The 15,998-nt window shown below is 44.2% G+C and overlaps 1 protein-coding gene across 1 annotated transcript in view; it reads right to left on the bottom strand.

Annotated features, from left to right (window-relative positions):
• BAG1 (BAG cochaperone 1) overlaps positions 1 to 12,114 on the bottom strand; it is a 290,179-nt gene extending 278,065 nt beyond the window's left edge. The window contains exon 1 of the mRNA XM_078687743.1: positions 11,972 to 12,114. Coding sequence (XP_078543869.1) covers positions 11,972 to 12,005 — 34 coding nt within the window. The 5' untranslated portion in view covers positions 12,006 to 12,114. The remainder of the gene's footprint in view (positions 1 to 11,971) is intronic.
• Positions 12,115 to 15,998: the final 3,884 nt, after the last annotated feature.

Genomic DNA, 15,998 nt, shown 5'->3' with positions numbered 1-15,998 from the left:
CGGCACACCAACCACGCGAACATTACAGCGACGTGCCCTGTTCTCAAAGTCCTCCAAGCGCCGGGTCATGAAATCGTTCACCCTACGGAGATTGCCAATCTCCGTCTGTATCTCAGAGACGTCCGTCGTGAGGCTGGATGATTTGATATCCAATGACTTCACCTTTTCGTTCGTTTTGGAGAGATCGGCACGAATCAGATTCATCTCGATTGCCACAGTGTCAAGTTTGTGGGCCAAGGTTTCGTACTGTTGGCCTATTGACTCCCTCATGCCAGAAATGGCGCCCATGATGTCCTGCAAGGAGGGCTCCGTCGACGCATCCACTACGTGGTCAGACGCGCTGGGACCGGGCAGGACAGCTCCGGGGGACCCCTTAGAGTGGGTATAACGGTCCATAACATTAGATTGGACCGGACGCCCGCGCAGAGGTGTCTTCGTCTTGCGCGTCTCCCGGTCCCCTCTGCCCGCCATTTTGAAGATGCGTCACAAGAAGATTCAGCAGGGTCAACGGACCGGGCACCAGAAATGGAGACCCCGGGACCAAAGGACCGCCAGAGGGGTATCACTAGGATAGAGGAAGCAAACGAGGAAAATAGTCCAGCCAAAGGCCCGACAGCCGACGGGTGTCCTGGCACCAGTTCTGGCCCGACCCTCTCACCAATGTCCCAGTCTGAGGCAGAATCGAAACCGAAACTTAAGAAGGGGACCCACCAGTCAAATCCCCCTGCCGTTGTTGTTCAACTCCAAGACGGCCACCGAACCTCACCCAGTCCCGGGCGCACCTCAAGGGCGGAGCCCAAAAGTTCAATTCATCATAACTCAGGCACCCGGTGTCCAAATCAATTTCTGAAAGGTCCAGGTAGATCAGCCCAACGTCCTCTATATAAATCCTCGCGAAAAATCAGGATTCATACAGGATATTATGCCGGGAGCGGCGGGGGTCCGGGGAGCGCTGTGCTCACGCGGCCATCTCGGATGCCCGCCAAGCTCCTCCTCTTATCTGCAAATGTTAAGCAGCACCTGTGATATTTACTGTGTTGCTAGTTTTTTGGTGGCAGCTGCCCGGATTAATAACAAAAGATTAGCTGCCCACAGAATCCCTGCGAGACTTTTAGTTGTTTTAGCGGTTTCTTAAACAGATGATGTACATTTTGGCTCTATTGTATATTTTATACTGATTGCACTGATTGTATATATATGATTTGTAAAATTTTTAGAAAAATGTTTTTATCTTGTCTTTTATGATTTTAAGTAATCGAATAAAGTGTTTTGACTGACTGACTGACACTATGAGTGACAGCATTCTGCTCTTTCACAAAGAGCATATCGGCAAGCAAAGTAGTTTGTTCAGTGCCAGAAACTACTTGGCAATGTGTGATTTTTTAGACCCAAAAATATTTTAGCTTTTACCATGGTTTTTTATGATGATGAGGGCCCAGCAGCTCCCATAACAATAAAGTTTTACAAAACAATTAGTCAAAACAAGCCATGCCATGCATTGAGATAACCAAAAGGCTTGCTCCCAATGTCATACCTATTGGCTTGGCCAGTGTTTATTTATTTTCATGTTTCCTATAATTCTGTTGAAAGTGGTTACGCTCATTTTCCATTATGAACATTTTTGGGAAATACTAGCATGCATCCGCACATTTTACTAAATGATGCTTCAAAGAAATGGTACCTAAAATGTCACTGTAAATTAGCAAAACGTTTTCCCCAGTTGCAATTTTCTGATGCACATTTTATTTTAAAAGCGAAGAATCATAAATCTTGCTTTCAAGCTTTTGCATATATTTGTTTCTAATCAGTGAGCATGCTGGAAGCATTATACGTAGCCTCACGTTGTTAATTTGCAAACATGTTTACACATTTTCATACAGGAACCACAGTCAGTATTGCAGTTTGAACTTACAACATTTCCTTAGAGAACTCAAACTAATAATAAAGGCTCTGTATTAATGAACCATAAATATAAGTTTGAACAGCATTAGCATATGGACACAAATATTACCTTAACTGTAGACAATGCCCTTCCCTAATCCATAATGTGGTACTGTAATCTGTCAGGCAAAGGGTGTGTGCTGTAGGGAGTTGGGCGTACGTTTCCTAAGGACAAAATAAATATGAAACCGTGTTGTGCTTGTCCCCAAACAATAAGTCCTGGGTGTCGGGTTATAGCAATTCCACACACCTGGATGTAGATTACATATTTTTACCCTAAGATAAAACCATAGGAATATTTCCAGAATGAACAGGAATACCCCATTTCTAGTGAAATATTGCCTCTAGATAAGTATGCTTTCATAATCTATAGTGATGGTTCAGCCTAGCCTGTGGTTGGTACTAAGTACAAGTATTCAGCTGCATGTGCTGTAGTTAAAAGTGTCATGAAACCTGGAGCAATTCAGTAACAAAAACATATATAGAAACTTTCGGTGACTGTATTGCTCAGTTGGCTGAATTGAAAGCTTTGATTCTGGCTTTGCAGAATACTGATTCAGAATTCCCCACGCTTGTAGTGTGTGACTCCTTCTACTCGGCCCAGTCCTTTAATGACAATTTACCTTATTCGCACTTGAATAAATTCAGAGATTCTAAAGAAAATTGTATAAAGCATAAACTTCTTTGGGGAAAGGTGGCAGCTCTAAATGATGCTTGGCCACAACCTCATGGGGGAACAGCCATTACAACGCGGGTTTTACCAAGCGTTGCTTTTACATCGCATGCATTACAACGCATGCAATGTTACAACGCGTGGTAAAACCACGCATACCATTACATCGCATGCGCTTTTACAACGCATGCGTTGTAATGTGTAATGGCGGGGCGGCGGCGGCTATCCACGTCGTTGTAAAGAAACTTAGGCTGTTTCCTCAAAACAACGTGCAGCAAGCAGGAAGGAGGAAGCAGGATCCAACGGCGACGCTGGAGAGGAGAGCGGTAAGGGGGTTTGTGCATGGGGTGGGGGTTATTTTTGTAGGGTTTAGGGTCGTTTAAAAGTAGTGTGGTTATGTTTGTGTTGGGTGTGTTTTTTTTAAAAACGTTTTAGTGTGTGTTGTGGTGTTGTGGTGTTTGTTTAGTGTAGTGTATTCGGGAGTGTAGTGTAGTGTTTATGTAGTGTAGTGATTTAGGTTTTAGGGTAGTGTATTAGTGTTTAGGGTAGTGTTGTAGTGTTTATGTAGTGTAGTGATTTAGGTTGTAGTGTAGTAGTGTTTGTGTAGTGTAGTGTTCAGGGTTTAGGGTAGAGTAGTAGTGTTTGTGTAGTGTAGTGTTTTAGGGTTTAGCGTAGTGTAGGGGTGGGAGTAGTGTGGGTTGCATAGTAGTGTAGTGTGGGTAGCGTAGTAGTGTTTTAGGGTTTAGGGTAGTGTAGGGGTGAGAGTAGTGTGGGTAGCGTAGTAGTGTTTTAGGGTTTAGGGTAGTGTAGGGGTGAGTAGTGTTGGTAGCGTAGTAGTGTTTTAGGGTAGTGTAGGGGTGAAAGTAGTGTGGGTAGCGTAGTAGTGTTTTAGGGTGTAGGGGTGAGAGTAGTGTGGGTAGCGTAGTAGTGTTTTAGGGTTTAGGGTAGTGTAGGGATGGGAGTAGTGTGGGTAGCGTAGTAGTGTTTTAGGGTTTAGGGTAGTGTAGGGGTGAGAGTAGTGTGGGTAGCGTAGAAGTGGTTTAGGGTAGTGTAGGGGTGAGAGTAGTGTTGGTAGCGTAGTAGTGTTTTAGGGTTTAGGGTAGTGTAGGGGTGAGAGTAGTGTGGGTAGCGTAGTAGTGTTTTAGGGTTTAGGGTAGTGTAGGGGTGGGAGTAGTGTGGGTAGCGTAGTAGTGTTTTAGGGTTTAGGGTAGTGTAGGGGTGAGTAGTGTGGATAGCGTAGTAGTGTTTTAGGGTTTAGGGTAGTGTAGGGGTGAGAGTAGTGTGGGTAGCGTAGTAGTGTTTTAAGGTTTAGGGTAGTGTAGGGGTGAGAGTAGTGTGGGTAGCGTAGTAGTGTTTTAGGGTGTAGGGGTGAGAGTAGTGTGGGTAGCGTAGTAGTGTTTTAGGATTCAGGGTAATGTAGGGGGTGAGAGTAGTGTGGGTAGCATAGTAGTGTTTTAGGGTTTAGGGTAGTGTAGGGGTGAGTAGTGTGGATAGCGTAGTAGTGTTTTAGGGTTTAGGGTAGTGTAGGGGTGACAGTAGTGTGGGTAGCGTAGTAGTGTTTTAGGGTTTAGGGTAGTGTAGGGGTGAGAGTAGTGTGGGTAGCGTAGTAGTGTTTTAGGGTTTAGGGTAGTGTAGGGGTGGGTAGTGTGGATAGCGTAGTAGTGTTTTAGGGTTTAGGGTAGTGTAGGGGTGAGAGTAGTGTGGGTAGCGTAGTAGTGTTTTAGGGTTTAGGGTAGTGTAGGGATGGGAGTAGTGTGGGTAGCGTAGTAGTGTTTTAGGGTTTAGGGTAGTGTAGGGGTGAGAGTAGTGTGGGTAGCGTAGTAGTGTTTTAGGGTTTAGGGTAGTGTAGGGGTGAGAGTAGTGTGGGTAGCGTAGTAGTGTTTTAGGGTTTAGGGTAGTGTAGGGGTGAGAGTAGTGTGGGTAGCGTAGTAGTGGTTTAGGGTAGTGTCGGGTAAGAGAGAAGTGTGGGTAGCGTAGTAGTGTTTTAGGGTTTAGGGTAGTGTCGGGGTAAGAGAGAAGTGTGGGTAGCGTAGTAGTGTTTTAGGGTTTAGGGTAATGTAGGGGTGGGAGTAGTGTGGGTAGCGTAGTAGTGTGTTAGGGTTTAGGGTAGTGTAGGGGTGGGAGTAGTGTGGGTAGTGTAGTAGTGGTTTAGGGTAGTGTAGGAGTGGGAGTAGTGTGGGTGGTGTAGTGTAGTAGTTTTTTTGGGTTGGGGTAGTGTAGGGGTGGGAGTAGTGTGTTGTGTAGGTGTAGGGATGTCCCTTACCTTGCATACTTTTACCACAAGTATGGCTTTACCACGCATGCCTTTGCGTTGTAATGGCATGCGTGGTAAAGGTATCCTCGTGGTAAAAGTATGCGATGTAATGGTATGCGATGTCATTGACATCCCGTAGTAATACCCGCGTTGTGATGGCATGGGTGGTATTACTATGCGATGTATTGACATACATTCACCTCATGTGATTCATACATTGAGCCACCAACATGTTGGTATACAGGTTGCAGGGAATGCATTGGCTGATAGATATACGAGGATAGATTATGACATTATTGCTGCGGTCACCGCCATGGCTGGTGGCGAGCCCTTACCTAAAGGCTGTTCAGCTAAGAACTATCTATTGATCCTCAAAATGTTGCTTTTGCCCGCATTCTTGGGGCAGGTGATCAAGTGATACCCAACTGGGACCGCAGATATTACCTGCTCATGAGGGGTTGGCGTCTGCCCATGCAGGTCCGGCAGCTACACTTTCTTCATTACAGAAGAAATAGTGGTGACACGGTCTTCATCAGCGGATCAGAAAATGTGTCATTTGTTGTGACATTTTTCAAAGGTTCCACCGTGCTCGCCCACTGCAGACACCACTTTTGGTTTCAAATAAGCCATTATAATGTCTCTATTTAGATCATTGTAGACCACTCCATACGGATGGTGCTTTCAAATATATATCAGTGGATTTGATTCTGGTTCTCGATTTCTATGGGTGTTGCCACAGCAAACTGTAACTAAAGATTTGCAAGTCTTTATCAGCACATATGCAGTGGCAGCATTCTACTCTGAACAGGGCCCGTCTTTCGCTTCCAAGGCATACTAGGACACTATGGGCACCCTTTGCGTTGCTATGCATTATTCCGTCCTCGGTCATCGTGAGGGCAATTTTATAGTGGAACAGGAGAACCATGACTTAAAGGAGTCCTTAACAGCTAGAGTATTAGGTCCAGGGACTAAATTCGTAGTAACCGTTTGAAAGTCTGTACACTAGGAGAGGGGACTCGCCATCTTGGGAGTGGACAGAATGGTCCATCCTGGGATAGCCAGATGGGAGGGAACCTGGTAACCCATTGCCTACCAACTGCATCCTGCCCTGAGGGCACTCTACGAGCATAAAGGCCGGACTGAAGGGGACTTTGCTGGTCTTCGACACTGCAACCAGGACACCCTCACCATCTTCATGGATCCAGGAATTACTGCAGGGTGACCCCTGTCGACTGTGTTGCATCCACAGCATCCTTCATCCTTTGCATCAGGACCACTCAAGAGAAATGCATCGCAACACAGATAAAGTGCCGGAAATTTTGAAGGACTGCTTCTACTTTGAAGGTAACTGTTCTTGAGGACCTTGCTGGTCCCACTGGCTAGCTCCCTGCTGGAGTTGGTCACCTCAAGTACTACTAACCAACCACACTCGCACTTATCTAAGTGTTCTTTGAAAAAGTTCCTAAGTGTCCAATTCATTGACTTGGCCAAGCCTTATTCGCTGTTGAGTGAAATTGCATTGATTTATTATTGCTTGTAAAATCTACATCTCTGGAACCCGCTGGTGGATCTTTTTCGTTCTGGTGCATAAAATTGTATAAAATTAGACCATTTTTACAAATTGGTGTCAGATTTTTTGAGTGTTGTTTCGATTTCTTCCTCAATTGTTGGTGCTATTTAAATGCTTAACACTTCTTCGTCTGTGTAAGCCTAGTCTCACAGTGCCACAGCTACTCAGGATTGAGCTGAGGGTTTTACCGACAAAAACTATTGGACCTACATGGATTGAAAGTCCATTACATGGTGAGGTTGCACAACCACACCATATAATACACCCCATTTTCTCACAACTGGTATGCTCCTATCACAGGTACCAACACTCAAAGGGGTTGCAGAATGGGATAACTGTGGGTCAGCACAAATGCATACATGAAAACATTTGCATCCCTCCAGGAAGAATTATGGTTTACTAAAGTTCTAGTTCTTTCACTAGCTACTACATTGGCACGCACTGACACCATTCCCGACTCCTTTAGATGACATCCCAGACTGGACCCGACTAGAGGCAAAACTTGTCATGTTTGCTCATCCCATTAAAAAGACACCACAAATGTATAACACACTGGCAATACATATGTCAGACATGTTTCCAGACGTACGGTGCCGGAGTTTGTACTACTACTTAGCTGTTATCTTCCTCTTGGTATTATTCAATGTACGTCATTGTGCCATTGGAATGATGTTCGTTCGGTACGATGTCTTTGATACAGTCAATGTTAAGATATCGTGGTGCTCTCTTTTCAGATTTCACTTTGGTCCTCGTCATTTGTGTTCATATTTCATGGATATGCTTTGCTGCCTTTCTGTTATTGTCATTAATCGATATCACATTGTAATGCTATTGCTTGATTATGATTTTATTGTTTCTTTTTTTATTATGTTTATTCTCTTAAGTTTTTGCATTATTTCCTCATTTTTGTCATTCATATTCATGTGAAATTTCAAATAAAGGTTAAAAAAAAAAAAGACATGTTTCCAGACTTTAGGAGCGCCTGGGAGACAGATCGATGCCTGGTGGATGATGAGGACTTGCAGAATGTCTTTGATGGCATACAGGGAGATTGCAATCACTGCACACTATAGGCTAATTCAGTTTGAAAATATCCATTGTATATACTATACCAGGTAGAGACTAGGGCAGATGGGTAAGGGATCCTCCCCCATAATGACTGAGGATTCCAGAGGAAGATGCACTCGGCCTGCATTTCTCAACGGTTGAGGGGTTCTGGGAGGCAACAGGAGGGTTTTGTCAAAGGTACTTAATTGCCCTATTATCCTAAAACCACACCAGGTGTTATTGAATGTACTAGATGAGCTTGACTTGAACAAATACACCAAAGCATTTGTAGTCTTGTATCTGGTTATACCTAAAAGATACATTGCTCAGACATGGAGAGGGGTTGAAGCCACAAGTGTTGCTGAACAAACAGCAGGTCTCAGCCATTGCGCAATTCTAGAGAAGACAATTTATGAAGCATTATCTATCACGACTGCTTAGCAAAGACATCATGGGCCAAAAGGGAAGGTACACCTATATACTCAACATAGTCACCTTCTCTCCAGAATATGCAAGAGTTCTTCGCCGGCTACAAATTGTAGTTGGCAGAACACTGTGTGTAATGCACTCTTGAAATGCACAACTGCAGTCAAGACAGTGCCTACACTCTGCAACGATTACCAACCTTTCCTTATCAAAAAGAAACATAGCATGAGCAGGAATGAAGTGCGTCTTCCACATGTTCGTCCAGTACAAAATGGTAAGCAATGGCTCTGCCCCCACTTCCTGATAGTGAGCTTGTTCTGAATTTGACTCCCAAGTTTCTGACACCTTCCATTGAAGGTGTGAGGCCTGCCAAGTGGGGATGGCCAGAAAAAAAGACTAAGAGTTCAAAGGCCTCCGAAAATGGCTTCTACTAACGTAAAGGATTATTGTCATGTTTGTTCTACGTTTTAAAAAGTTCTTGCTTATCCATGCAAGTATGGCAATTACATTCTCTCAAAAACAGGAAGTAGTAATAGAGTAATTCAGGTCCAAGAAAAGGTGGACTTGGGTGTCATTAAGATAATGGTAGAAACTAAAATAAAAGGAAAGAATGAGAAGAGGATGTACCTATACGTGGAATAAGGTTAAGGCAGTCCCTTTTATTTAGAGATCGCCAAGTTACTGAATTAAGTGAGATTTAGTACTGTATCATAGTCCAGTAGAAGGAGCGAAGAAATTCTATTCTGGTCACCAGTAGACCTCAAGTCCTCCCGGGGGTGATGATTAGAAGGATTCCAAAACCAATGCATAAAGAGCAGTGGTCCCAAGACCATAGAGATCACAATCAACATACAAATACACCAAATGATCAATCTACTCAAATGTATATAAAAAACATTAAAAACAAAGTGACGGCACAGTGGGTGTTTGGTGAGAAACGTGCTTGGTGCACTCATACAAAGGATACACACGTGACAGTACGTGATCAAGAGTGTGCCTCAACTAAGAACAATATGGCCCATTTTATACTTATGCACAATCACATTGGGTCCGTAGAACTAGTCGATGACGTTTGGATCCTTTAGACAGATAGAAGGATCGTCATCAGGACTCTAACAATACAAGAGCCCAAGAAAAATATAGGATGGGCGCGAATAATTTTTTTTTTTTTAAGTCTCTCAACATTTGAGGCCAGGGAGACGGCAGCACTGCTGGCAGAGAGGACCGCCACTATGGATTGTCTCTCCCTCCCTGTGCTTCAAGGAGGATTGAATCATTTCTCAATAAATTATGGGCATAAGTCTGCGCCTATAACAATATGTCACACTAGATCAATAGTTCTTACTGACGAAGAGTGGTAAGATAATCAACTTGCCCACACTACATACAGAGTGCTCAAAAACCTTTTGACCTTTCCCACAATTGTCCTGATGTAGGTCACTTGACTCGCATGGGCATCCCCTGGCCGAAACAGGTCAACCGGTCAACCTTTCACTGTGTGTAGTGGATAAATAACACATCTACCCCAACACCACTTAACCTTATCCCTTTCCTGGCTAATATATCGCCATACACAGGAAAGTAGATCATTTTAACCTGTTTCACGACTGTCGCTATCCACACAGTCTCCCTCTTACTATTCTTGTGAGGCTCTGGAATATTGACACAAGTGATTCCTTCCCTCTTGATTACAATATTGTCAAATTCTGAAGCTGAATAAATCTCTGCTTCTCTCTCCCGCCTTTTTTTTGTAGCTGTCCCATACCCTACAGCTTAACCCCATCCGCGCTAAGGGTTTTACCGATGTGCGCTAAAGATTCGCAAATCCCGCGTTACATGACGAGCTCAGCTCGTCATGAGCGTACGACAGGCGTACCTCATGACGAGCTGAGCTCGTCATGAGCGTGGAAGGGGTTAAACAGATGAGTTTTCAGAAGCTTACGGAAAGATTACTTCTTAGGGATTCATCTGAGAGGAAGAGGGAGCTTGTTCTAGTACTTGGCCGCAAGAACGGAGCAACTGCCCCATTTCTTCTGTTTGGTGAAAGGAATCATCGGCAACCTTGCTGACTGAGAACATAGAGTTATTTTGGTGCAGTATTCCACCATCCTATTGGACAGCTATTTAGGTCCAGTCTTATAAAAGGTGGCATGTGCCACCATCAGTGCCTTGAACCTGATCCTCTTGTTAATTGGTAGATAGTGCAGCTGAGTAATGGGAGACGAGGTTGTACTTGGGAAGTCTAAATAAGAGGCGAATTGCCATATTCTACACCATTCGTAGTGTATGAATTAGATAATCCGGTGCCCCTAGGTACAGTAAGTTTGCATAGTCCAGTTTTGAAAGGATTAAGGCCTGGACTACAGTTTTCTGGGCAGGAAGTTCAGGCATTTAACATCCTTAGAATCCAGCAGGAGGTTATAACCAACACTGTGATCTGGGCTTTGATAGATGAGTGTGTGTCAATGACATCTCCCTCACCCTTGGAAGTAGTTAGGAATCTGGAAGTAGAGGTGCAACTTGCCGACCATACCCCTAACCAGCCAGGCAAGGCGTTGGCACCAAACAATAAAACTGGCTTTCTCTGGGTTGCATTGGAGCAAATTGGCCTTAAGCCACCCCATTACTGCTACTATGCATCCAGCAAATCTTGATCTAGATTCTATTGTAATATTATCATAGGTTAGCAGAAGCTGGGGGGTCTCATCTGCCTATGACACCACTTGGATACCAAATGATTTAACAAGGTACACCAGTGGCGTCATGTAGATGTTAAAAAGCATGGAGGGGGGAATCAGGGCCCAGCCCTGAAGCCCTTCATACTTACAGGTTTTTGCCTCAACCCTTTGCACTGTATAAGTGGCCAATCCCAGTTTAACCTGGCTGAGCCTACTGTTAGTAAGAGCCTATGGAAGGAAGCGGTAAATTATTTTTCTACAGAAAGAAGCTGATACAGGTTTTTCGTCTGTGCATTCAACAGTACCACGTTGCATCACTTGGCCCCAGGATCTTTTTCCCTTGATAAATACGGAACTCGGACAGATGAAGAAAGATTGGTATGGGAAGTGACTAATTGAACAATGATGTTACTGATAGTTTCACGATGAGTGATATGGTTCTTGCGTGGTTGTCTGGTTTGGGCAGAAAGCTTTTCTAAGTTGTGTGAACCGTTAAGACTGTAGGCAGGTAAAGGGAACACAGTGGAGTTGGAAAAATTAGTTTTTGGTACATTGAAGGAAAGCCAATCTTAGGCTGAAGGCAGATAGTTCAAGGAGCACCACGCATAATGCAGTGCAAAGGGTTGTGTGTTTGACAGGAGGGTGAAGCAGAGAGTTGTTGGAAGTTAGATAAAAGCGTGCTTGCAAGATGCAACTGTAGGAATCAGAACATGCATCACCAAATAGGTCTGCCTACATATTGTGTGCTTCCACTTATTTATGAGGTAACCTGTTTAGTTACTTTATTTTTCTTTTAATGTGAAAGCCGTTTACTATCCTAGGTAGGGCACTGCAAATTGTGGAGGTTTGTAGAATCAGAATGGAACGCGGAATCTTTAATGGGGAGTTGTGGCGTTAAGGTTTTTCCAAACGTAGCGATGTCGGAAGTTATTTCGGTAAATGTAATAAACGTACTTGCAGCTCGTTGGTGGAGGAGTGTTTTGATACTATACGCATGTGACACTTAGCTGTTAGGTCGGTAGGTTTTGCAGGGCGTGTTATGTTAGCAAACCCGCCGCGCCAGTGGCTTTAAATAAAACGTTTATTTACACTTCTAAAACTCTCGCTAACAGGCAAGAGCATCTATAACACAGGATCCTTTGTAGACTTCTCGCATCAGCCTATTCGGTTATATGCATGAGACTTTTTGTTAGATGTTTTCTTTTACACCGGCATTTCTCTCCCTTTGGAGGGGATGCTTTCTATGCAATTAGGAAAGTGGAGCAGAGCCATAGATTAACCACTGGGGAACTCAACATCCTTTCCCCGTGCCTTCCCGACAGAAAAAGACCAGTACAGTGAATGGAAACAGAGCAAGCTCATCTCGGGGATGCATGCGTTACCGTAGGACACAGTGACGTTCACGGAGCCAGACATGGTATCTCACGGCTGCTGATCTCTTGTCGCCTAGGCCGGCTGCAGCTTTTTCTCGCTCTAGAGCTGTCACTGTAGGTCAGCGCGAATAGACACAGAAGACGGACAACCCCTACACATCCGCACAGAGAGAATAAATAGTAGGCTTCCAGGAACTCAAACAATCATTAAAGGAGGACTAAAAGACAGCGTTTATCTTATTCTTGATGGGATTCGTTATTGGCCGCCTCAGCTAATAAACAAAAAAGCTACTCCTTTTTATGGAACCGCCCATACAATTGAATTATTTTCGATTTCGCACGAAAACGCCGTTTATTTTAAACACGGGTGTAATTTTTCATTAGATTTTTATAACTAGTGGGTAGGTGAAATGGTTGAAATTCAGGTACCACTAGTATACATGGATTCACAGTAAATATACGATACCAACAGAGGCAAAGAAGCTAGTTCCAAGATGGCCACGTATTAAGTCACACGCCGGTTAAAGCTGGCTTCATATGGAGCACATTTCCCGCCATGCTTCGCAGCTAGAACTGCTTGAGCAGTGGAACATGTTTTTAAAGGATTTTTATTAAGATCAACACCAACAAAAGTCTCCAATGAGAACAATGGCGCATACACATTGCAAACACAATCCACAGAGCATTTATGACGCAAGAAATAGCCAAACTGCAACACATACCATAAAACGACAACGTAATAGAATTCTGACTCTCCTGACCTGTTTTACTGAATTATTTCAGAAGAAAGAAGAAAACAACTCATTTGAAGCGACGAAGTTATGAAGAATAGTGCATTGCTGGACTTGGCGGTCTTGAGTCGTTTTAAGGACCGTAGCTACCATTGGTGTAGCTGCACCAAGTCCCTTAGCGCCCATAGCTGCCAAGGTTTCTAATTGCTATGTGTGACATTTTCATAATTTCAGTGTAATTATGAGTGACATTTCAACAACTATGAGTGACACTTTCTCATGAGCAAAATCAAGCAATGTAATCGTGCTAGTTTCTTGCACAAACCACACAGGACTCAGGGTAACCTCTCCAATAGGCAGAAATAACTTGTTTACCTATAAAAAGAAGGCTAAGAAACAATAGGAAAAACAATAAATGTATGCCCAAGTGGGCCAATCACCCTTTTTGTTTGCTTTTTTCCACGTGAGAGACCTGCTTTTCGCACAGCACGCCCCACACAGCACAACCCGTGGACTTCAACATGGAAGTGCAGCCACAACCACAAAGAACCGCCATACTCCATCACATCATCCTGGCTGCTTTGATGTGGACAGCACCACAGCCGACCAACTCGGCGTCAGCTTTCATGAGGAAAGCTCCACTCACCACAGAAACTCACAGCTATCTGCAAAGAAAGCAACGGTAGCCATGAGGCTCTGCCACCATGTACAAAATCGGGTATCCGCCGAGTAAAGGAAAAGAAGGAGGAGGTGGTAACAACTAACAGCACTGGTGACCCCGCTGTTTAAAAGCGAACAACCATTTGCAAACTGTGTAATTATTTTTTGTTTCTGGCGCACAGTTGATGTCGGTCTGTCAAAGTACTAGTAATCTAACAGCAACACCAGCTAAGTATCAATAAAAACAGCACATAAAATAACTTTCACAATTTTAACGTGATAACTTGCCTTGGATAAGAGGTTAATTATGTGGCTGTCAGGCATGTTAATATGAGCACAGCCTTATGATGTATTATTGCTCTATTTGGATAGGAAAAAACAACAAAGGGCTGCTTCAAACAAGAAAAAATAACCAATTAAATCAACCTTTCAGCCAGGGAAAACAAAAAGTGCATATTTTATTCACTAACATGTAATATTCAGTAAAATAAAAATCCACAGTGGTCGCCTATAGCTGAGCACTTCGTGTTCCATGGCTAGTTGGGTTAAGAGCCTTTTATTTCAGCAACAGACTGACTCTCGTCTCTTGAATGAAATGCCCTTCCCCTTAGCAATCACTGCATAAGGATGTCTCACAGGGCAGAAGAAAAACGACTGTCTCCGTACTATTAGGGCTATATAATTATGTTTGGTCGTGGTCAATTGAAACCTTTCCTGCATAACAGAACGCTACGTGAAAAGTTTAACTACTTGCCATGATCAACGTCACGTCGTGGCACATACAGTCTCACTTTGGTTACAGCCTGCGGCCGCCCGTCAGCCTCGCCTGTGTTCATGCCAGGGATTCTGAGCTACTAACACTGTTAGATTCCCTATTAACACGACCAGGCAGCAGCTACTGACTCAGGCGGAACTGCCTGATCTTGCGCTGCTGAAAAGGAAACGATTCATGAGAAAATGTAAATTCACACGCACAATGCTGCAAGGACAGTCACTTACTTCAAATTGCGGCAGGCTCAGGCCGTGAGCCACGGAAATTCAGGTTTGCCGCCCGCCACCTGAGAGTCCATTGAAGTCCCTGCTGCCAACTCCGTGACCCCTCGAACCGGGGTCAGACAGTGAATGATTTTAAACGTACTGGAGCTGAGCCACACATCTCCTGCTGTGAACACTGCAGGCAGCGCTGAATTCAGATTTACACAAAACCAGTCAGCCTCCAGTCCAACTAACTCCAAAGTCAAGTGAGCAATGAATACAGAATGTCGTCACGTAAGGAGACGCAAACCAGAGGGAGCAGCGCGCGCACCCCACGCCACACAGGCAGCGTGGCGCCCAGATTTACGCAAAAACAGCCAGCCTCCAACTGACCCCGAAGTCAAGTGAGCAACACAGGACGTCCTCACATAACGAGCTGCAAGCCACTGACGGCACACAGGTGTCACAGGCGCCGGCGCGCGTCCAAACCCTGCCCTAAGCGAGTTTCAGAATAGCATTACAAATGCGTGACATTACATTTCAGTGCAGTGTTGCGGAACACCACACTGAAATGCGTAAGAGTCACGCCTGATGCGTGATACTTGACAGGACTGAGCGCCCATTAAACCATGTTAATTGCTGTATTTTGCTATCCCAAATGGGAAAAGGGCAATTTTCCATGCTTGTTGTAGAGCCCGACATCCATGCTGCATATTGGTCATTATACAAGTGTAGATAGTCCTGGAGTTGAATTGCCTTTTATTTCTTTATTTAAGAAGTTTTATATAGCGCTGGCTCCACCCATGGGTATCAGAGCGCTTAACATTAGTATGATGATGTTAAAGGAATAAAGAACGGTTGTTTCAAATGCAGCATTCACATACACGGTGGACTAAAAGAGCATATTGAGTACTACAGACTAATTGGTGAGAAAAACAAAAGAAGGGGCAGTTTAAAAAAACAACAAAAAAAGCATGAAAAAGATGATGTAACAAATTATAATATGGTACACATGGGGTAGGCTCAATGGTCAGAATAAAGCTGGCGGGGTTGAGCGCGTGAGAAGGGTGTGATGGGGATGTTAGGATGGGGAGAGGAGGCAAGCAGGGTGGAGAGGGGAAGGGGAGGTATCAGTGAGCGGGGGAGAAGGTAGGGGTATTAGGGAGGAGGGAGAGTATTGCATGTATGGTAAGAGAGAGATTATGTACTCAAATATTTGTTGAGCAGGTGTATTTTAAGGTCTTTTTTGAAACTGACATAAGAAGGGTTACCTCGTAGATCTTTAGGGAGGGCATTCCAGATGCTGGGGGGGCCTTACCAGAGAAGGAGCGGGATTGAGAAGCTTTTTTTTTCTTTTCAAAAGAGGGGAGATGAGGAGAAGAGAGTTGGTGCTTCTCAGCGGGCGGGCACAACCTGCTTTGTTGAGTTTGTTTGAGAGGTAGAGCGGGGTCTATTGATAAAGGGCTATGGGCCAGATGTAGGTTGCCATTTACCGGCCGGTAACGGCAGATTTCGGCCGTTACCGACCAGTAAATGGGTTTTTGGGATGTAGGGGGCCAATTTTACCGATTCGGTAAATTTACCGAATCGGTAAAATACCGAATCGGTATTTTTACCGATTCGGTAACTTCTAGATGTAGGTGGGACACTTCTGAGTCCCAAAGGCCTTT

This window comes from Lissotriton helveticus, chromosome 4_1 (genome assembly GCF_964261635.1).
Source record: "Lissotriton helveticus chromosome 4_1, aLisHel1.1, whole genome shotgun sequence".
NCBI lineage: Eukaryota > Metazoa > Chordata > Amphibia > Caudata > Salamandridae > Lissotriton > Lissotriton helveticus.
Note: the sequence above shows the minus strand (reverse complement) of the source record. Positions and strands in the feature narration are given on the sequence as shown.